This window comes from Cryptotermes secundus, unplaced genomic scaffold, assembly GCF_002891405.2.
Source record: "Cryptotermes secundus unplaced genomic scaffold, Csec_1.0 scaffold104, whole genome shotgun sequence".
Taxonomy (NCBI): domain Eukaryota; kingdom Metazoa; phylum Arthropoda; class Insecta; order Blattodea; family Kalotermitidae; genus Cryptotermes; species Cryptotermes secundus.
The window spans coordinates 390,714-414,566 of record NW_019722423.1 but is presented as its reverse complement, the minus strand read 5'-3'; the positions used below and the strand labels follow the sequence as shown (position 1 = coordinate 414,566).

Here is a 23,853-nt window from a genome sequence, read left to right as displayed (position 1 = left end):
TCTATTATTCATTTATAAACTGGTTTAATCCTTCCAGCCACATTACAGCCAAGGAGTCGACTCAGCCTCTCACACAAATGAGTACCAGGTGTGTTCCTGGGAGTAAAGAGTGGGCAGCATGTAAGGCTGACAACCTCACCATCATCTGAGAGCCAACTGTTTAGAAAATATGTGAGCCTCGACATCTCAAAACCTATGGACCTCCACAGCCTGTTACAGGAATAGATTTACCTTTCTTTCCCTTTTAGATGTATATTATATGCTAACTCATATTCTGTTTCAAACATTTTTCCATGAGAATTATTTTTCTTTGCTTCTTTTTCTTTTTGTCTATCTATTTCCTTCATTCTCTCCATATCTTTCTTACTTCCATTTTTATGTCTCTCTCTTGGTTTCTATTAATAGCAGCCCCTAGCAGAAAAGTGATGTGCTGTGTCTAAAACATCTCGGGTTGGTGGGGGGGGGCATCATAATAATCAAATAGAGGTGTAAATCATTACATCAGCCATTTATAGTTTTCAAGAAATCTTACCATCTAAATAGTTGGAAACTTAAGCAAATTAATCATTCTGGAGGGTAACCAGTAAAAGAATTTACTGGATGATGTTTTATAATAATAACAGACAGCCACAGCAGAACAAAGGATGCCACAGAAAATGTATTGTCATATAGTACGTGACTACAGATTGACCACTTACAGGTCATAACTATAACATTATTGCTGATTTACACAGGCTAATAATCGCTCTAGCACACTCTAAGGCTCTTCCAGACTGCAGTGTCTTTATTAGAGGTTTCATGGTAACGGCTTCTAACAGTGGCTACCCGCTTCTACGCTCAAGTCCTCTCAGAATAGTGACTCCCAACTGAACTATTGACTTACTGCTAGCCCTAGCCAGCGCAGTCGTTCTTGGTCTTGGACCCCGTCAGGACCCATGACTATAATTCTTTTTCTCTCCAGACTTCTGTGTGTTTTGAAATGGGGCCCCCTACTCTTAGAGAGGAGGGGTCCAACTACTACTGGTCACTTCCCCCTCTACGGGGGAGTGACACTGCTGGTGCTCACTCTCACCCACTCACTCCTGCTGAACTACTGTTCAGAGTCAGTGTTTCTTTATGATTGGTGGTTTACCGCCAATCAAATTGTCTTGGCAACAACCCCCTTGAGACTCATGACACAATAATTTTATTTTTCAACTGAACATTGTGGTTATAATCCTTATGTATCATCCTCTCTGACAAGAGGATGGGCCTGTCTTTACAATTGCTGCTGGTCCTCACCAGTGCAGTTATTTTCAGGTCAGATTCCTGTGGATCTCATGACTATATTTTTCTGGCTCTGATTCGAGACTGCCCCAACCTGGGACAGGCCCCCATAATTATATGGCCCGGCAACAAGAATGCCTGGTTATATTCCCAGGCACTGGGCTTCCTTTTTGACGCCTCTTACACTCACAGAACTACAGTGGAGATATTTGACAAAGCCTCCACATAGGACCGCATAGAAAACACTGTTTCCAACAGTACCTATATTATCGCATGCATATCTATTTCCACAGGAACTTTTGTACTGAGCCATTGCCTAGAAACAGCTCTGGTATATTTGTTTATTTTGCCGTCATTGCATAGAAATGGCTCTACATGCTACCGTATCTTGAACTGTCACAAGAAGGTTGACATATTTCCAACTTCACTTCACATTTAGGACATAACATTATCCTGAACCCCACTACTGTAAGGGAGGTCTGCAAGAAGCAAATGCACTGTGTTGTGCTCTACCTTGAGACCTTAACTGAGAAGCTAAATGAAGGTTGTAGCAGTGATTGTCAGGGAGCAAAATGACGTTTTCTGCACTACACATGCCATACTTGAATTCTGAGGTTAAGGTTCCACTTGAAGCATTGGGTGTTGAATGATCAATCAGACAATTAACAGTATGCAGTTATGCAATCAAGGGGGCACTATGCTACAAGCTGGAAGGTCACGGGTTCTAGTCCCGATGAGGTCATTGGATTTCTTTCAAATTGACCTAATCCTTCCAGCCGCACTATGGCCCTGATTCTTGGGGGTAAAGGGCAGCTGGCACATTAGGCTGACAACCTTGCCGCCATCTATGACCCGACTGTCTAGAAAATGTGGGAACCTCAACTTCTCACAACCCTACGGGCCTCCAAGGCCTGTTACAGGGATTCCTTTACTTTTTTTACTTAGTTATACAATCAGTAATTAAATAAACATTCTATGGAAAGAGCAACTTTTATTCCTTAAGGTTACATCTGATGATAATAGCTTTGAACCCATTACTCTTAAGCTGTTCGAGGTAACAGCTCACATGGCATGGCATCAGTCAGATCAATGAAAGTTCACATGCTTCTTTAGGCTTTCAGTCAACTTGACTCCAAATTCTTGGTCTACCTGGCTGAACATGTGCACAGTCCAATTCTGCAAAGCATACAACAACATTTTAACAAAATTAGAAAGGTGTACTTCATGAGCAAGCACAGAAAACTTCTATACACATATAATACAACAATTCTAGACAACGTGTCTGTAAATTAAACATATTATTCTCGATATTATCATATATGTTCCTTCAACTTGAATTCATATTTTTACTTATTTTTAATTTCTAATAATTAAATGTATACAAATAAAGCAACATGATTAGAAAGGGTATACTCCATAAAGTGATACACAGAATTACAAGCAGCACTGATAGAATTTACTTAAAGAGCTTACTTAAGAATGCAAACAATAAAAGGAAAATTCCTGGTAACCCTTCTTAATCACGATTAGTGCATTCCTGGACATTGTCATGTAAAGTGAAACAGTGGAAAGTAATTTTAACTAAGTAAAATAGAGAATGCTTGCACTTAGAATTATTAATTAATTTTTGTGCTCTTTATTTTACAATTTACAAAAAAAAAATTGATGGGATGACAGGCGATCCTGGTGGAGTGAAAACACTGAATGAAGCAAGATCAGACTGGGCAAGTTCCCATGCACACAGTGAATAAATAACACTTTCTTCTTATGGACTGTGGAATCCATGGTTTTCTTTAAAATGTCTGAAAAACCAGCAGTGGTAACAAACGATACCACTTTCAGAGCTGGGTCAATAGCATTTAGCTCGGTAAACAAGCCCTTCACCTCAGCAGGAATTATTATGGAAAGAGTAATGTTACATCAATATTTATGCTTCATCCAATGATCAAGAATCTTCTGAATTTCTCCATAATTGGTGAATAATTTCTGTGGTTCTACTAGCTGTCATTTTTGTTACGCTTTTACAACTTTCTAGTTTCGGATCTGTCATCACACATACTGGCTTGTCTGTTAAATTATCCATCAAACATGGAAATTCAAAATTTTCATAGTTGACTAGACTAGCTGCACAAATTAAACCTGGTTGAAGAACTTGATGTTCAATAAGACAAACTCATTTCTCTTGTGTTCTACACTTTATTACCTGTTCATTGTACGGGGGTATTATGAGTGGTGTTTTCTTTTGAAAAACATAACCCTCATTTTCCAACCAATCTTGCCCCAAAATTATGTCTAAATCTCTTGGCAAAAACTGTTAACGACATAGCACATTTGACTTAGAAGTCTGTGATTTAACCTCACATTCTTCCTGCAGTGCAGTTTCTACTAACTGTGCTAGAGAATCTTCTTCCCCTCTAGCTTTGACATTGTACTTTGTCATCTTTTAGCCCGGCTACAAATGTGCCCTTCATAAATTCTGAAACAAGTATGATGCCTCCCTCAACTGAATTTGGATTTATTTTCTCTATTCGGAGTTTTGCCTCCCACATCAAATCTAAACCCATATTGTCGATTCTTGAACCCCATTGAGCCACACTTTCATTGTTTTCGTGTTTCGCAGTAAATAACAAACCTGCATAATATTCTAGTGCGCTTTTCACTGCATAATTTTCTTCCAAAATGGCCCTGACTTGTTCCCACGTATTTCTCTCTTAACTGGCTAGCAATCTATCTTTTGCCTCACCTGTAATCTTTGACTCAATTAAGTTTAACAGTAGCGAGTATTTCGTTCGATGCACTACCTTTCTTGAAGCTTCAACCCCCTCAAAAAATTCCGTAAACGCTTGGGGTTCCCCTAGCTTTTGGGAATTAACTTTCCCGCCTAAACCACAGAAATGAACTCATTTTCTTCCTCTGCCATAGTGGATTAGACTAACCTGTTTCGAAATTGAAGAGTAAGGGTGTTCGGAAAGCCGCAGTTCGGTGCGTCGAAACGATGTCCAGCAGTATGTCCATTCCCCTCTCTCGCGGGCGGCTGCTCCCGGCTAGTCACCTATGCTGTCCCGCCATACCTGTGTGGCGTTTCCTCCATCCGCAACCTGGGGACGCGCCATGCCGTGCTGACTAGGGTCCCAACTAACATGGTAGATAATAAGAGGGACTCCAAATGTTGATAAATTTCAATTTGACCCATAACGCGGATGCCAAATCTGTGCCCCGGCAACTGCTTTATATCCTGGCCACTGGATACCGGGGCGGGAAGCTGACTACTCATCCCATCTATGTAGAGATTGGTGGAACTATACTTCCACTCCCGATACGTTTTCATGGCGCGGTACGCAATCGGTTATGTAATGGGATAACTTCGCCTTGTACCACATGAAGCACTCACAGGCAGTTACTTTTGATTGGACATAATGAGCGAGCGTCTTCTCCCGCACTAACACGCGCCGTGATGAATGAAGTGACTTATGTGTACTTAATTCACGTAAAACGTTTTTTTCCCCATATGTCACTGGCTTGAATCTCCGCTCTCTACCAACTAGACTCAAAATGGTTACTACTACGTAATTCAATGGACGACACACGAAATCATTAATCAAATCTATAACAGTTTATGAATTTATTTATTATATAACATTAGCATATATTTTAATTTGATTTAAAGTTTTCATGGAGGTAGTCTATACCGTCTAAACCGGTCTAAACGGTCTAGACGTCTAGACGTAGTCGTCGCATCCCACAAAATTTGTGGAAAATGGCACACGCCATCCTCGTGGCCAAGGAGTTACGTTTCATGAAACTTTATTTTGTCTTCTGTTAGCTTTGAACTATATATATTGTTTAGACTGAAATCTCATTGGTTTCGTATTACAATGTTTATAATGTTGAAGTAAGAACAGTGATATAACACAGTTTTTGTATGTTAGTTGCATTTTGGTGGTGTGTGCTCTGTGTTGTTTTGGAGTCCACTTTCACAGAATTCCGTGTAGAAGAAAATAGTCTTTAAAAATACAGTTTGCAGAAACATTCATTACAATATGCCAAAAGGGGCGCAGAAGAAATTAGTGAAGCATCCCACAAAGTCAGCAAGACCGAAGGACTCTTCGGATTCGGATAGTGCTCCAGAGAACATGTCTTTCAATACTGGACGACAGTTAGTAGTGGAGTCATTGAAGAATGCTGTAGACAGCATACAGAGAGAAAAACGTAGAAGCAAGGAAAAACGGAAGCAGAGGTTAGAGAAGTATAAGCAGCAGAAGGAAGAAAAGGTATGATGGCTGTGGTACACATGTAAACTTTTATGTCTTTACCTGTTCAGCAGTCAGGATGTTAATTAATCCGTAGAGCCTTAATAACGAGCCTGAAGTAAGGTCGTTGTCTCAAGTAACAGTGCTTGTGACATGTACCTGAAAGGTGACTGCTTTGAATCTGGCCAGGATATCATTTATTCCGAGTGTTTCATGTCTTTCCCCAGTTCCTCCAGGCAGATGCTAGGATGGTGCGTCATTTAGCCACATCTGTTTCCTTCTGCATTCTTTCCAGTTTTTTATTCAGTAAATGATTGTATTCTTCAACACTGTATTGTTCAAGCTGCTAAAGNGTCGCAGGAGCACGACACAACAAAAGCACAACACACAAGATAGTGAAGGAGTGCTCCAACAAAGGAGAATGGGCGTGACTGACGTAGTGAGGGGCGACGTAGCGATGTGGTATCCTGAACAATTTTAATATTTTTAACGTTTGACAATGTATATGATAGATACATATTTTAGTTATTTTAATGTGAGAACATGGCATGCAATGAACTGGTTTGACGTGGATAAGTAAGCACCTGAAGATGGCATTATTATGCCGAAACATGTAGTGCAAGAGAGAGAAGGAGATAAATGAGTGTATGCACTGCAAGACGGATTAAATAAATCATGCTAAAGGTATATATAGAGTGCAATCAGCAGGGTGGCTGTGTAAACTGAGGCCAGAATAGCAGTTCGTATAGACACATAACTGGAATTTTGTGTGAATAAAGACCTCCAGAAAATTAGTAACTTTTATTAACATCTTTTTTGCATAATGTAAAATAGCAAAGTGACTGCACAAGGTTTATGTGTGTTGCTTTCTGATTGTGCTAGCAAATGACGCACTAGGGCTAGACATGTGAAATGCAATATAGAGAAATATTATAGACACAACTACACAAATTCTGAATGAAAGAATTGTTATACGTTAAAAGTTACAAACAAGTGTTAAACTTTGAAATTTAAAATGAAATCATTTAATCCTCTATATAGGTCTCTAATGTTCTTGTTCTTATTGTTCAGTGCAAGCTCATCAATTTTGTCTTTCAGATATTCCATCTTTTTGTTCCCGAAATGCCTGCTGGTTTCACGTCTTATATTGTTCAGATTATCCCCATTTAACTTGCTTGGATCCTGTAACCATTACAAATGCTAACAACGAAAATATATATTGTGATGCAAGTGATAAAATATTTAACTCTTTAAATATGTTTCTACACAAAAGTCTATTGCCATATCCCAACATTGTTCTGATAGCCTTTCTTTTTTTTAGAAGAAAAATAATAGTACTGTTAGATGATACCATAGCTAATTAAGGAGTGAAAAAAGGAATAATAGATTACCTTTAAAGCTGAAATAGAAATATAATATTTGATATTTCTAATTATGTAACAAACCTTACTTAATTTTTTTACAAGTAAATTAATGCAATTCTTCCATATTAAGGCACTATCAATTATAACTCTTAAGAATTTAGTACTGAGGGTACTGTTGGTAAACTTATTATTATGATTTATTGTAAAAGTATCTGACATTACTCTCTTAGTTTTAAATTGAATGCAGTGTGTCTTGTTAAAGTTTAAAAATAATTTATTAGCTCTAAACCATCCATTTAAGATTTCAGTTGTTATAAGAATATTCCTGCTAAGATCATTTATATTAGAATGTGCAAATAAGATGCTAGTATCATCAGCAAAAATTATATGTGTAGAAAATTTATTTAATATTTTAGGAAAGTCAGATTATCAATTATAGTACTTGTGGACATGCCCACTCTAGTGGGAAATGTTACAATACTAATAAGATTATAAGAATACAAAATAGCATCTGATTGATTTTCTCTATTATCATCATCGTCATTTTCAGATGAAATCAAACAATCCCACCTTATCTTTGTTTAGTGCAGATATTTGGGTGTTCCTACTGAGCAGGTAGCTGTAGCAGTGGTGGTCTAGATTTGTATTTGCAAGGTGCTCAGTTTGAATGTCAGTCGTGACATTAGCCATCTCGATTGAGGTTTTTTCATGGTTTTCCTCAGTCCCTTCTGGCAAACATTGAGATAATACCTCAGGCCATGGCTGTTTCCTTTCAGATCCTTATCAGTCACCAGTCATCCTGCCATTCAGTGCTGTGTAATCTAGATTGTAGGTACTGACAGCTTTGTAAAAGCAATCCCAAAGGAACGTGTGTGTTCCTCATTTGGAATTATGTACAAATCAGCTTGGATCATTTTTTATTTTATGAAGTAGTTATATTGTACGTCTCATTTGTATGTTTCTGTATTTTTAAATCTTTGATATTTTAAGTTGATCCGACTGAAGGAGAAGAGGACGAGTCAGGAAGATAACTTGTGTAGCAGTTCAGAAGAATCTGGTTATGAAGAAGTGGATGTCTCACCTGCAAATGAAAGAAGTAAGTATGTCAGTGGTTCTTATTTGAGGTTTTCATATTTCAGAAGCAGAGAAATGAAGTTTATGTTCATGGTAAATCATCAGGTTTCACTACAAAGTCATATCTGATAAACCTTTAGAAGATGTGGCAGAGTTTGGGAACAACAGTGACATATTAAAATTCTATTAATGAAGTACTTAAGATCATGTAGGATAGGAGGTTCTCACAGCAGTGGTTATGAAGAGTTCTGCCTCCTGGGATATAGCACTGTGTAGGATAGGAGGTTCTCACAGCGGTGGTTATGAAGAGTTCTGTCTCCTGGGATGTAGCACTATGTAGGATAGGAGGTTCTCACATCAGTGGTTATGAAGAGTTCTGTCTCCTGGGATATAGCACTATGTAGGTAGGTGGTTATGAAGCGTTCTGTCTCCTGGGATAGAGCGCTGTGTAGGATCTGAGGTTCCCACAGTGGTGGTTATGAAGAGTTCTGTCTCCTGGGATATAGCACTGTGTAGGATAGGAGGTTCTCACAGCGGTGGTTATGAAGAGTTCTGTGTCCTGGGATAGAGCGCTGTGTAGGATCTGAGGTTCTCACAGCGGTGATTATGAAGCGTTCTATCTCCTGGGATATAGCACTGTGTAGGATCTGAGGTTCTCATAGCGGTGGTTATGAAGAGTTCTGTTTCCTGAAGTATAAGGCCGAATAGTTTGTTGAAAGTTAATGGACATTTTGGAGGATAAGATCTGCTTTGCCACCTGCTTTCACCCTTTTTTAGCTTGACTTATTCTTCAGCGCTGAAGATAGAGGCAATGTTTTCTTGACTTTTAACGGACAACATGATGTTATATCCCAGAAAATAGTACTCTTCTACATAAGATTACATTCAATTTTGGGTGTACTTCCATTCAGTTCTGAATCTTTTATCTACTTTTCTTATATTTAATAACTTATAGATTAAAATTTTCAAAGCTGTTATTTATATGTCTGTAAAACTTGGAAATATGGTGTGAGTGTGAGTGGATACATCTGGCTATGGATAGTCACATGCCCTTGAAAACATGACAATGAATCTGTAATTCCTTAAAAATCAGTGAGTTTTATCACTAGCCTGAATGTCTGTTAGCTTCTAAAGAAGAGATATGCCCCATTAGTGTGTAAAACTTGATATCATTAGATTTCTTAATGCATTAAATCATGTGACTGCCCCGTGATGTAACAGCAATTGACATAGTTGGTGTGATCAATTAGTTTCTGGACTGGTCACATTGTGATGTTTCTGGAGTTTGGATAAAATTCCACTGGCAGATTTAGAGTTGAATTTTCTGAGTCATTTGTCATTCACTTCAAAGTTGCAACTTAATGTCACTCTGAAGCTACACCTTATGAAATGAGGCTGTGTGTTGTACCTTCTGGAAATTGTGTTTTATCAGAAAATAGCACATTTCAGAGATGGCATGTGGGAATCAGGTTCTGCTTCAAATTAGGTGAAGTTGCTACAGCACCTATGGGATATTAAGACTTGCTTTCAGCAAAGAAACAATGAGCAGAACTCAAACATTTTATTGGCCTTCCAATTTCAGTAGTGGAGTGACATTGGTTAATTAATGATGGTGAGCTCTCAGGACCCCCGTCCACAAACAGAACAGTTGAAAATGTGATATGACCCAAGAAATGTATTCAAGAAAACAGATACATTGCTGTCTGCAACTTGCAAGTTTGTGCCATGCCAGAAGGCTTAGACACCAGGTCTGAACATGTGAAAGATTGCTGCAAAATTCATGTCTTGTCTTGATGTGTCTCAAAAACTTCACAGGAGACCCCCAGTTCCTTTCATAGGTCATCGCAGGTGGCAGAACTCCAAGTTGATCATGAAGGGGAATGATTTGATGACATCATCATAATCAAGAACTGTCACATGTTACAATTGTGAAGTTCAAAACACAGGACTCTTACAAACACTTCCAACAGCGCTACAGTCACTGAACTCACTGCATTGAGTCACAAGAATCCTTCGAAGAGGATGTCATGGAATAGAGGGTAAATGCATTTATTAAGGCAAAGAAATGCAATACAGAAATTATTTGATTACACCGCGTGAGTTAAAAGGTAAAGTCGTCCCTGTGCTTAACTGACTATGCATTACACAGTGAAGATGTATGCGGGAGTGATTTATAGATTCTCATATTCTTGACCTTGGTACTAGTTCAGGGTGAGTGGTAGCTTCACGCCCTGACTGCTTAACCCCTCAGGAAAGAGTCCCCAGTACACATTGGGCAGGAGGCTGGGTGGGCCCCGGAACCAGTCTGGACAGCATGGAGAGGAGAAAAATGTTGCCCCTACTGGGGCTCAAACTCCGACTCCTCGGCCATCCCACCCATAGCCAATTGCTATACTGAGTGTAGTATCCCAGCTTCGATCACTCCACATAGATTGCTCTGTTTATTAAATGTTATGTGGTCTCCAAGCAACCAAAAACACAAGGAATGGAAAAGAATGGGAACATAAAAAGGTGTCATGGATTAATACTTTTCTCAGGTAATAGAAAGAAAGGTGTGAAACCAGAAAAGGAGATTCTAGGTGACCTGCCACGTTCTCAGGTGAGAAGGTTTCACTCAAGTGATGAAGCAGAACCACATGAAAGAAAGGAGAAGAAAAGGAAACGTGAGCAGAAAGACATAGCACAGGTGAGTTAGCTCACAGCATTGTGACTGATCAGTAATATAGATGCTCATAGCATAGCATAGATCTCTGGTATAAAGATATGAAATTTACATGTTTCAGAGCTCCTTGTTAGCCAATATTTCTTGATGTAGGACATGTTCCCNTCATTTTTTACGCAAAATTTGATACAAATTCTTTGATCCATTTCTTTTAACAAACGAAAATCGCCAAGCTCATAAAAACACGTCTAACCTTAGCGGCTGCCACAGACAAAGTAAGCAATGAATACAGCTGAAAATTTTATTGTACTTCAGGGGCATGTATACCAACATAATAAAAAAAAAATTTGACAATTGGACTCTCCAAACCCGCGAAATTTTAAAATTCCCGTTATTTCCTGAACACACCTCGTATACCATCTTGCATCCTTACAAAAATCACTTAGCTTTTGCCAGTCAGATTTGGGTGATCTCTCTGTGGTCACACTGATTGACTTGTTGTACAATATCTTATGTATGCATTTCATACAGGTTGTCACCAGTTGTGCCTATCATGCTTTTACTAATGACATTGCACTTATTGACAACTTGTACGAGTATCAGTAACTGAGCTGAGTTGCTTGTCCCCTGTTGTCAGCCAGCAGTATAGAGACGTACATGAATCTCTGAACTGTATTATTTATTATTCCTTTCTTCCATGTGACTTATAGTTGTTCTGCATAAACTTTTATTTTGGAACTATTTTTTTTTATTTTATGAGTAATCTGCTTCAGCCATGTCCGCTGTGCACTGTTTTTTAAATTCACTGTTGAAAAATTATTTATTGCGCATACATATTTCATATACAGTCAACTCTCGATTATCCAGGGGCGGATTAACCGGGGCTACTGAGGCTTTTTTGAGGCTTATATGTTGTTTAATATTCATTCACTTTTATTTCACATGGCAAGTTGTAACACTATTTTCGCACTAGTGTGAACCGAGCTCTGCATTCTTTGGTCCCATTATGCTAACACGATGTTCTAGGGCAGGGGTGAAAGAATGCAAGGATTTGTGGAAAGTTTCAAGGACAGATACATCGCCCCAGTTAGTATCTTTGTATCGATCTTCAAGTGCGTTAGCAAAATGTCAGGGTGTAAAAGGAAGCATGTTGTGTTAAGTATTCAACAGAAAAAGGAAAATGCCGCGAAAAAGTAAACGACAATATTATTTTTTTTTTAAGTGTTAAGTGTGAATATTCGTAAAAAATGTTGGATGTTGTTGAAGACTGTGATTGAAATAACTAATTCATATTTCAGTGTAATGTAAAAGAAGTATTAAATAGGCCATGAGATGACATAAAAATGAGGTTGAATAAATTTAAATACAGGTAGGCCTACAGTATTATGAAGGTACAGTATTACAGTACTACTTTTAATAAAATTTGTCTTAACCGGGTTTTCGATTAATCGTGATTTCCATCCCCACCATTAACCCGGATAATCGAGAGTTGACTGTATCAACAAAAAGACGTGATTGAGTTGCTTCTTCCTGCTGCAGCTTGTTTATCTGTTTTCAAAATTTGACACCAACTCTTTGACTCACCTGTTTAGAATATGACGGGAAACTGCCACAGTACCATGATGTATACACTCGTTGCTAAGCAGTGACTCTGTAAACAGTGGCTCAGTAAACACGTTCCCACAGCAACGAATACGCAAACTACAATAGAGTTACTGTTGGAAAAGGGGTGTTTCTGCATGGTCTGTGCCATGGAATTATAAACAAGGGACCAAGTCAGTTGTTAGTTAGGTCTACACAGGAGGCTGTGAAGAATGAACCTGAGGGCGTGAAGCTGAAGAATCTCCACTGTTAGAAGCTGTTGACTGGCAACAGCTGATGAAGACACAGCAGACTAGAAAAGGTTTAGTAGGTGCTGGGATGATTTGTGAATTGAGGAAATTAGCTGGTGCTGTAATTGTAGTTTCAAGTTGCATGTATAAGTGTCAATAAATCCATTAACCAATCGAAACCCCTTCTGTAGTCACACACGTGATAATATATACCATGTTTTGAAGCAGAGTAGAATTTAAGACAGATCAAACTATTGATATTCATTGAAATTGTGACATGGCATACTGGTAATGCTGTAGACTCATAATTGGGAGGTGCATCATATGAATCCTGGCCAGGAACCTGGCTATCCTGACATAGGTTTATCATGATTTTCATCACCTTCCAAGCAGAAGCTGAGAGAGCATCTTGATTAGGCCTTCAAATGCTTTCCAATTCATCCTTCATTCATTTTACCATCTGATCATATGTAGTCATGATACTGATAGCAATCTTTTAAGTCCCCCCATCCAATATCTCTATTACAATGCGGTCGCATTTTATGCACGGGATGCATTCCAGAAGACCTCACATAATTCAAAACAGGTTTTAAAACCCAAGTGATTCCTGACAGTTTTTGTGTGTGTGGGGGGGGCGATTTGCATTATTTCAAATGTGCTTAAAGAGTGGCACTTCATTAATATTTTTTTATATCTCACTATTTTAAATTCACATGATTCAGATCCACATAAAGTGTAACCACACTACAACTTCATGGCAGACTGATTGTGAACAACTTTTCTGAATGAAACCATTGAAACAACTAGTAATGGCTATGAGCTCACACCTTAAGACACCACTGTAATGGTGTGTCCTTTTCTGTGTTAATTCTTGACTACCAGCTGGAATTCATCTGTTCATGGAGTGTACCAGTGTGAAGTTAGGTGCCAGCACATGCAGTGAGGTATGTATTCACAGATGCAGTTGCATGAATGTTATAAATCTGCCTCTACTATACACCATTTGTGTTCAGCCTTTAATATATTGTCACGTGTTTGTGTATAACGCGACAAATAATTTCACGCTGTAATTGATATAGCGAATTTTATTTCCCATTCACTCTTATAATCACACAATTTACAGATCCACAATTACTGCCATCGGCAGTATCACAAATACTACACTGCAAATGCTGGTTGACTGCCTGGCTGACTCGTAACTCGAGAACTTGAGAACTGTCGGTGAATAGTCTTCCCTGCTCCTTATTTAGCCCCGTTCTGGACAACGCAGAAAACAGCCATGTAATAGGGACCACTGCTGTCTGGCGCCATGTTGCTAGCAACGCTGTCGGGAGTTGTTTACTGCTGTGTAGCAACAGCGGCATCCCATGTTATCTCACCGCGGGGAGAGGAGGGGTGTTGACTGGCTTATTACTGTAGTAACGGCAACGCTCCAAAAGTGTTATGTCACTGCTGGCGGTGTGAGGGGTTTCCTCCATTGCGCAACACGTCACAATATAGTTCATGTCAAGTTACCCATTTAACATCACAGTATAGCCTAGAAACTTTCTTATTTTAAGGTAAGCAAATAAGTAAATATTATAGGTAAATGTCTTGTACTTCTTCCAGTGACCAGAACAAAAGCTGGTGGTGGGTGCGGCTGCTCCAGAGGGCATAGTTTGCCACCCATGCTCTAAGGCCAGTGTATATGAATATCATACCATGATAAGTGTGACTGTAGACAGGATTTGGATTGGTAATCGGATTTATTGAACACACAGCTTGTGACTACACTTTACAGACCACTATCACAAGACTGGTGTTCTCAGTCACAGTCCTCTCTGCTCTCCTCTGCTTGGTAACCACTTCCAACTGTGGACATTCCTCTGTTCCCAGGTTCACATCCTTGCAGGCTGATGACCATCTCATACCAACTCCTATTCTTCTAATTGCCATCTCAGGGCTTTTTTGTAATGGCAGCAGGTCCTCATAAAGCCTCAAGAAAGACCGCCCAGAAAATACTACTTCCAACAGCTCTTGTGTTGTTGCATGTGTGGCCTTGTGGATCTGGCATCATGTCCCAGGGGGGGGCCACACATTCCATGACCCCAACTCGCATAGCAACCCCCCAGCTTAAGGGTTAATGCCCTCCCATTAACCTTGCATTTCTCCCCCCGACACAATATCCTATACCTGCTCTAACCTTGCTCTTGTCCCAGACCCTTCCCCTCTCCCTCTCCACTGATTTCCCATGTAGACTTGTCCCTTCCTTCTCTGCTCTTATATAGCTTAGTTTATTCCCGACATTAGTCTGCCTGCACCTGTTCTCACTGTCTCTTCACTTGTGGATTTCTTATTTTTCCTTCTACCCTGAAGATGGAGGCGATACATTCCTCCGAAACGTCGGTTAACACCACATCTACATGGTGCTACATCCCAGAGAAGACTGCTTTCTTCAGTAATAGATTTCATTCTTTATTTAACGTTTGTCAAGAACCAGAAGTTTATATAGAACTGAGAGTCTTCTTTGGATGGAACATAAATCAGTGTGCAGTAAACTCTTGCTAATCCAGAGTAATTGGGGGGAGAGGTTATCCGGATTAGTGAATCAGAAGGTAGCCCTAAAAGACAAAAAAGAGACTTAGAAAATTTAGTGATATAAGTAGTGCTGTTGAAAATAAACAGATAAAGAAATCACTGTAGAGCCTTTATTTAAAAACTATAAAAAGACAGTTCATTTATTCGTCGATAGAAGACTCAGAAGTTGTACTTGTTTTTGAACGTAATAATGCAGGTTTGATGTAACTGTCAACTTTTGTCTGAACAGACAAGTGACTTATCCGGCTTCCTAAATGCCATGTGTCTTTTAAAGTATGTACTCAACTGTGAACAGCATTTTTCATATTTTGATCTGAATTAACTGTTAACAGGATTGTCAAGGGTTCACTGTATTGCTGACCTATCTGTAAGAATTTAAGTGAAGAGAGGTCATAGCAGCATTACATATTTGGAATAAGCTCATTATGATGATCCGTGTACGTGTTGTAGTATTAATACTGCAAATTGCAGTTCAGAAAATTATAAGCTTATTATGTTTAAATAAAAATAATAAAGCATGAATAATTCATAAGGTAAGTAATGTACCAACAATATGATCATGTTAGAATAGGGATTGTTGCAGTGATGAGTATGAAGAGCATGATTTTCTGGTCTTTCTCTGAAGTGTCATTGGATGCCTACTGCACTGCATAGTTTAACACTGCAGAAAATTGTACCCTTCAGTAAATTTTGTATTCGTGTTACGTTTGCACCATCCATGTGTGGACACAATGTCTCTTCAGTCTGGTGCAATCCAGTATGTTTGAATGTCCTACCATTTTATGAATACCAGGCATTTCTTGAAAATAAAGTCTGGCTACTTCTAGTGACGATGCAACTGTCGCTGTCTGGTAGTGTTACAGCTTCCATCATTGGCATTCCAGTGGTGGACATAAGGAGGCTTGTGTTCCCATCACAAAGTAATATTGTAAATTTCTGCTTTGTAAATATGTAATTCTTTGCATGAAATTTCTCAATTTGTAATTTTGTGGTGTATTTCTTGTTTAATAACAGGAGATACCTTTTGTGACGGATTAATATGTAATGAAATTGTTCATTCAGCAAACAGTGAGTTGCATTTCATGTTCTGTACATTTTTGTTTTGAACAGACATCTGAGTTTCCGTAACTAATGGCTGATGTAATAGTGATGCTGTAGACCTGTATTTTTGGGGTGCTCAGTTAAAATCTTGTCTGGACACCTACTGTCCTGACAGGATTTTTTTTTTAGTTTTCCTAATCCCTCCTTGCAAATGCAAGAATAGTACCTTGATTAAGCCAGATCCTTTCCAATTCAACATTCATGACTCTTCTTACCAATGGGCACTAGCCTAGAAGATGCTGAGGAAACCATAACTTGCAGTCCATGAGCAGTCACAGAAACTAGTGGGGTGTACTGTGTGTGTAGGCATATGTATTAAGTTGACTCACAGATAGAAGTGGCGGGATCTACATAATGGTTGGGCACCCTCTTTTAGGGTCATGGAATTATCATAAAGCACAGCAGGTACATGCTCTTAGAGTGCACATCACATAATAGCTTTATTTTCATATTCAGGAATTTGGAAACCTGAAGAAACTTCCGGATGATGTTTTAGAATATTTACCCGATCAGATTCCAGTGAAACTGCAGAACATGGACAGTGAGGCAGTGTCTAAAGAGAGGTCACATAAGAAACACAATAAATCTGGAAGTGTAGAAGTTAAAAGACAAGGTATGTAAATATAACAGTTAAATGTAATAGGAAAGGTGATAGGTATTTTAATTTAAATGCCTGCCGACAGTGAAGGGTTAAGGTTGCTGTCTGCTGGCATGTGACCCCACTCTGGTGCATAAAGCTGACAACCTCTGCCATCTGTGAGCTGATTGTCTAGAAAGTGTGGGAACCTCGACATCTCACAACCCTAAGGGCCTCCATGGCCTGTTACAGGGATAGCTTTGCCTAATTTTGCAGTTATTTTGTATCACTGACCATGAAACATGGTTTCCCCTCCCCCCCCATATATGAATTGTGCCATGAAATATTGTGTTCAAAATTGGCATCTTTCATTTGCACCTTCAGATTTCAGGTATCAGAGTGATGTTGACTATATCCCACTTAGCACTTGTGGAGCAACAGAATTTGGTGTGATGCCACTTGACAACTTGATGAGGGCTCCGAAGTCTATGGCAGAAAGGGCTGCTGAGTTCAGACAGAAGATGCTGTTTGGTGACCGCATCAGAAGAGGGCAAGGTGGGCATGGATAGCTTTCCAGTATATATATAATTTTCAATGGCTCTTCCAGCCCATTCAGGGCCCAGGCCTCTTATTCAGTTCTGTAATAATTTTTCACAAATAGTAGGACTCCTTGGACAAGTGATCAGCTTGTCACAAGGTCTCTACCAAAACAATAAATGCATACACACACCAAACATGCATGCCCTGAGTGGAATTTGAACCCACGATCCTAGTGTCTGAGTGAGCAAAGACAGTTCGTGCCTTAGACCATGTGGCTACTATGACCGGCTTCCAGAATGTAACAGGGTTTTAAATTTGTATAAAGTGTTGTCAGCATGTCTTCTTGGCGAAAGCTCATGTTCCATACATTGCATCCATGGCTGCATTGGAGATTGTGTAGGAAGGTTATATTTGTATTTCTGCTGAGAGGAGGAAACAAGGGTGAAGATGGACATAGGGAAACCCAACACAAGGTACAGCAATAGTGCTAATGGTTTGGGCTAATCTGCTGAGCATATTTTGTTCATATGAAGTGTCTGTATATTTTTATGCCTTTGTTGGAGTATTTATTATTAATTGTTGACGTAAATTGCTTGTTAATAAATCTGTCTATATATTTAAAATATTCTTATGTCTTTTTTTTTTGAATATTTGTTATTCTTAAATTAAGTTAAAAATGTATTTTGAAATGTACTGCTGTATTATAGTGATGAATCACTGTGTGAATGTTATGTTATTTTTGATGTGAGGTGGTTGATACGTAGGTCGTACTGAAAGTTGTGAGCAACAATTTTGTAAAGTAACATGCATTATTATTGACAAACCAAATACACCACCTCAATCTACAGACCTTTCTTTATTTTCCCACATATTCGCCAGTTCTTTGTACCCATTTCTCCCAGCATTCTGGGAGTTTGAAAATTCCCCTTCTGTAAAATTCCGTTCCAGCCATCCGAAGACACAGACACACTGCTTTCTGAATTCAGCTGCTGATGGAAGTGTGTGCATGGGTGCGAGCAGTGTTCGAAGATGGGAACACGAGCATTGAAGATGAGCCTCGGAGTCGTCGTCCTCGAACAGCCTCAACTGAACGCGACAAGGAAAGAGTGGATGAGATCATTTAAGATGACAGGCATGTGACTGTGGGCACAATAGCCCGAAAACTTGGAATAGGGCACAGTGCAGTACAGGAGATGATTGAAAGCTTGGGCTGTAGGAAAGTTTGTGCTCATTGGGTCCTGCGGTTATTGACCGAAGACCACAAAGGTCACGTTGGAAGCAATTGCAAAGATGGGGTGGGAACTTCTTCTACACCCCTCCTATAGCCGTGATCTGGATCTGTGAAGGATCAGCTGTGGGGACGTTTTTGAGACAAGGGAGGCAATTCAGAAAGCAGTGCGTCCAGTGTCTTCGGATGGCTGGAACAGAATTTTACAGAAGGGGAATTTTCAAACTCCCAGAACGCTGGGAGAAATGTGTACAAAGAAGTGGCGATTATGTGGAAAAATAAAGAAAGGTCTGTAGATTGAGGTGATGTATTTGGTTTGTCAATAATAAAGCATGTTACTTTACAAAAAATTGTTGCTCATGACTTTCAGTATGACCCTCGTATTTGACATGTCCAATTGTAATTCTCTACAGCTATGGATGAAATAAATAATAATAACAGGATGTGCTACATTTTTGTTGTTGACTGTGTATAGAATGTGTTATGAAGCATGGCTTATGTGTTAAAAAAAATGGTTCACCGTAGCAAGGTATGTGAAGAGGGTAGTAAAGAGGAGGAAGAGTGAGAAACCGATTTAAATTAAACTTTAGAACCCAACAGAAATAATGAATTCAGTAAACCCTGATATACAGTGCACAGTAATACAGTGATATATTGCCCCAGTATTGCTTGCACTTGCGCAGTTGCAGTACAAGGGTGGATTGGAAAGTACCTATCCTAGGTTCATTTCTCTCAGATCATACATAAGTCCAATATATTGCACACTGAGGGCTGTGACATACACTCAAGTCACTTTTACATATGATCGTCCTGAATATCAAGACATTTACCCTGCCAGTACACCAGTTTATGATACCATCTTGGAAGAATTGTGCATCCTTGCCTGGAGTTATGTCCTTGTTATTTCTGGTGCCTCAATTTCTGATATTTTTTCAGTTGCCCAAGCAGGTGGTGGTCACCTGGGACCAGATTTGGACTGTACAGTGTATGACGGAGGACCTCCAAACAAAACTTATGCAGGCAATTTAATGCTCATAAAAGTACCTTTCTGATTATCTCTCATAGCATCAGTGTAACTGACTATTTTGAGGGGGAGACATTAATGTCTGTATCCTAGTAGCAGACATAACTCGTCCGAAGCAGAAACGTATCTCAAGCTACCCCTCACCCTACACATACAAACTGCATGTATTCAAAATCTGTAGAAAGTTTCAATTTACCACGCACGCACTCACTCACTCACGGAGTTGTGTCCTTCTTGAGAAGCCGCCAATCGTGCAGCTACTCAAGAACTTCCCAGCATTTTATGGAACTGGAAGATTCATTAGAATGTTCACAAGAGCCCTCCACTGGTCCCTATCCTGAGCGAGATCAATCCAATTTGTACCATCCCATCCTGTCTCTCTAAGATCCATTTCAGTATTGTCTACCCGCCTACATCTTGGTCTTCCTAACGGTCTCTTTCCTTCTAGCTTCCCACCAATATCCTATATTCATTCCTCTTCTCACCTATTCATGCTACATGTCCTGTTCATCTCATCCTCCTTGATTACCACAGTCCCTACCTTAGGAATTGATTTGAAGTACCCAGATATGATGCTCAGAGGAAGTCTGTGGTGCCACAGAGGCAAACAGATGACAGAGTATTAAGTTTTAGGTGTAGGAGTTGTGCTTTGAGTGTGTGAATTGATACTCATATAAATCATATTCTAAGTTTACTGCCTATATTTACCCATCATGGCGTATGAGTTAAAATATGTTAGACTTTAATTTTAGTGACAGCTCACATATTGACACCAATGGCAGAGCAATAGTGGTACAAGTAACAGCAAGACTTGGCCAGCTGCATTAAGGAAGTAACTTACATGACCCTAGATGAAGCAGAACTTTTCTGATTTCATAATAACTATATTTGAAGCACATGTACTGTCAGATTTGGTTAGACAGCTCAGTCTGTTAAATATTTGAATCCCTTCTTTTATGTGGAATTGTTGGAAACAGTACTGAATAAAAGCAGAGAGTTCAGAACATGTCCCTGACTAAGAGAGCTAGAATCACTGGCTGGCAACAAGGCCCTGCATAGTGTTATAAACACAGGCTGCATTTGGTGCTTAGTGTTCATGGCTGCTTGTCTCAAGCATGAGTCAGAAAAATGCCATTCTTTTAAGATGTATTCACAGGGAATGAGATCCAGCTCCTGCTTTGGAACCAGCATGGGACAAAGTCAACTGAAAAGGAAGTCAAAATGCATCCTCCACTACTGACCCATTGATGCTGTAGCTGCTGATGAAAGCTAGTAACATTCAAGAAGAGGGTATCTCACAAAAACATACAGCACTATGAAAGTAGTGAAATTTGTACTGAAAATGCTTGTGCTGTCTTACAGTAGGAATGGTTATACACATAACTTCTACCCACACCCTGGTAAAACAGAGAATGAGGATCTTGTTGAAGAAAGCAGTCTTCTGGGATTTCGCACCGTGTATATGTGGTGTTAACCGATGTTTTGGAGGAACGTATCGCCTCCATCTTCAGGATAGAAGGAAAAATATAAGAAATCCGAAGGCGAAGAGACCAGTTCTCACGGTCTCTTTGCTTGCTAATTTCATATATTTTTCCTTCTACCCTGAAGATGGAGGCGATACGTTCCTCCAAAACGTCGGTTAACACCACATATACACGGTGCGAAATCCCAGAAGACTGCTTTCTTCATAGTCACCGCTGTGAAAACCTCAAATCTTACAGAGGATCTTCTTGTCTCGAAAATTCTCCTGCATATGTCTTCGTGGTGTGATGCTTAAATAAGGCAGAGGGACAATTTTTAACTTTTCTTTTTTAACCTAAATAAAAACCTTCGATTCATTTTCCCATCTTTGTTCAAATTGGGGTACATAAGATACTGAAATTGGTTTCCTTCCATGTGGAGAGACAGACTGACATGATACCCAATGATCGTGAATGTCATAGCCAGCATGGGAGGAGGGATTGCAGGTAATGTTTTTATTCAGGAAGTGGTACCAGGCAGGCAGGCACTGGGTCAGTTTTACAAAGTACACATTGTTGCAAAGTTTATTAACATTGGCAAATTATTGCATTATATATAATTATTAATTCAAGGCCTCTTGAGTGAATCAGCATATACGAGATCCATGCAAGAAGTAACCTCCAGTGAGTTGTTAACAAAACAAGCAGTGATAAAAGAATTTTATTATATACAAAAAAATACATACGTACTTAAGCTACTTCTCAACGTAGTCACCACTGGAATTGAGGCACTAGTATCAGGGAATAATATTGTATATCTGTGTCAAGGAAGTCTGGTTCCTGTGAGCTCAGCCACATTTTGTAGTATGAAACACTGAAAAAACTGCATACATTGAATGCTGACATCCAGTGTAATGCTCCGCCATGACAATGTGCATCTGCATACAGCTGCTTGCACTTGACTACTGCTGGAGCATTTCAACTGGGAGTTGTTTGACCACCCTCCTTGCAGCCCCGATTTCACTCCAAGTGACTGCCACCTGTTTACCTGCCTGAAGAATTGGTTAGGATCACAGTGCTTCAACAATAATGAGGAGTTGAAGGAAGGTGTTGAACCATGGCTGAGCTCACTGGTGGCAGACTTCTTCGACACGGGCATACAAAAACTTATTCCCCCACACAGTAAGTGCCTCAATTCCATCAGTGACTACGTTGAGATATAGCTTAAATATACATTTTTTTTGTATGTAATAACATTTTTCTCAATGCTTGTTTTGTTAACAGATCACTGGAGTTTATTTTCCGGATAGCCGTCGTGCTCCTTGTGGCAAAGTAATGTATGAGTAATTGTTCTTACATTGCTCTTCTGTTGCAGCAAATGCACACATAATCTACCAGCAGAAGCTGAAGGCATCAGGAAAGGGCAGACTTGTCAGATAGAAGTGAGGCATATTCCAAGGAGGAGGAGTTGCGTGAAGACAAGTAGCCACTGCTGTATAACTTTAGTGAGAGAGGGCTGTAATGTTAATACTCATGCGTATATTACCTGTGCAGTTGCAGTTTAATCTGTCTGCAACATGAAATATTTTCCTATGGTCCATTCGCGGAGACGAGACAGTTAGCGTAAACAAAGCAAGCCCCACGTCGCCACAGCTGACAGCAAGGAGTGGACAAAGCGCGCAGTTACTTCAGTGTACTCACTGCATTCGGACGCACGTTAACCTGCATTCAGACTGAAGAGTGAACTTTGGACGTCCCTGCAATTGTACGTGCATCACGTGATCGCTGCATGATTTCATTCAAACAGCGAAGGAGATACCACGTGCAATTGTTTACGAGGACTCTCTCGTCTCCGCGAATGGACTGTAGTGTCACCAGCAGATTTTTTACAAAATGAAGCAGATCTCTAATTACATTGCATGATGGTACTGGTTATTAATTTCTCAACCAGATGTCAATATATGTGTATTGTCATGTTAATGGGGGTTCATGTGACAAAAATAACAGGTTCTAGTTTGGATTATTGGATTTATTGTCACTTCGATTACAGTCGCTCTTAATTATAATTGGTTGTTGCACACGCACTAGGATTCTCTGTATTCACTAGTTGCCTCCTGGCAACAGATCTCAACAGAGAAACTAGTAGTTCAAATCCCTATGAAATCTTCATGCTATTTTGTCTTAAATTACTCTGTACTCCTCTGTCCTAATCTGTACTCAACTGATCTTCACAATTCACCGAGGATGGACTCCATTCCCATCCTTGTGCTCTCAACTGTACTGCAAACTAATCTAAGCTACAACAGGTCCTCGTTATATAGGGTCCACACAGACCACACAGAAACATAAGTGACATGATTGCTATTTTGCCAGTCCATTGGTGTGTTGACTGCTGCTTGGCAATGAGTTATAACATGCTGTTTTCCTGGCAGTGACCCACTTGTAACCTGATCAGGCATCAGGATGAGTGAACACATGTTCATGTGGACATGGTGAAACAGACCAGTTTCCACCTGTAACCTGATCAGGCATCAGGATGAGTGAACACATGTTCATGTGGACATGGTGAAACAGACCAGTTTCACAGTACCTCATGTAGGAGTTTATGGCTGTGACTGGGTTAAATCTAGTAGTATGTGTGTGGCTATAGACAGGTTTTCGATTGGTCAGTGCATTTATTTACCACTTATAGGTCATAACTACAAATAACTGTAGTTCCATCGCTAATCTCCACACTTTACAGTTCACTAGAGCACACAGTCTAGTGTTCTCAGTCTGTTACTAGATGTTTACTGGTAATTGCTCCAATAATGGTTATTCATTTGCCTCCAGCTCAAGTCCTCTCTTCACAGACTCCTGTACAGAACTGACTAACCTCCAGACCTTCCAGTTATAACA

The 23,853-nt window shown here is 39.6% G+C and overlaps 1 protein-coding gene across 1 annotated transcript; it reads left to right on the top strand.

The window, feature by feature from the left end:
- The first annotated feature begins 4,967 nt into the window (after window positions 1–4,967).
- Window positions 4,968–22,605, top strand: LOC111861280 (nucleolar protein 58). The gene is made up of 6 exons (XM_023845716.2): window positions 4,968–5,537; window positions 7,871–7,976; window positions 10,492–10,640; window positions 16,583–16,739; window positions 17,088–17,258; window positions 22,331–22,605. Exons 1-6 carry the CDS (start codon window positions 5,307–5,309, stop codon window positions 22,393–22,395), a joined length of 879 nt encoding a protein of 292 aa, XP_023701484.1. The 5' UTR covers window positions 4,968–5,306; the 3' UTR covers window positions 22,396–22,605.
- Window positions 22,606–23,853: the final 1,248 nt, after the last annotated feature.

Bases quoted from the DNA above. Each gene is read 5' to 3' on its own strand.
- LOC111861280 (XM_023845716.2), top strand. From the start codon at position 5,307: ATGCCAAAAGGGGCGCAGAAGAAATTAGTGAAGCATCCCACAAAGTCA. The intron at 16,740-17,087 runs GTATGTAAATAT...TTGCACCTTCAG, and splicing joins TGTAGAAGTTAAAAGACAAG to ATTTCAGGTATCAGAGTGAT. The intron at 17,259-22,330 runs GTGGGCATGGAT...CTTCTGTTGCAG, and splicing joins CCGCATCAGAAGAGGGCAAG to CAAATGCACACATAATCTAC.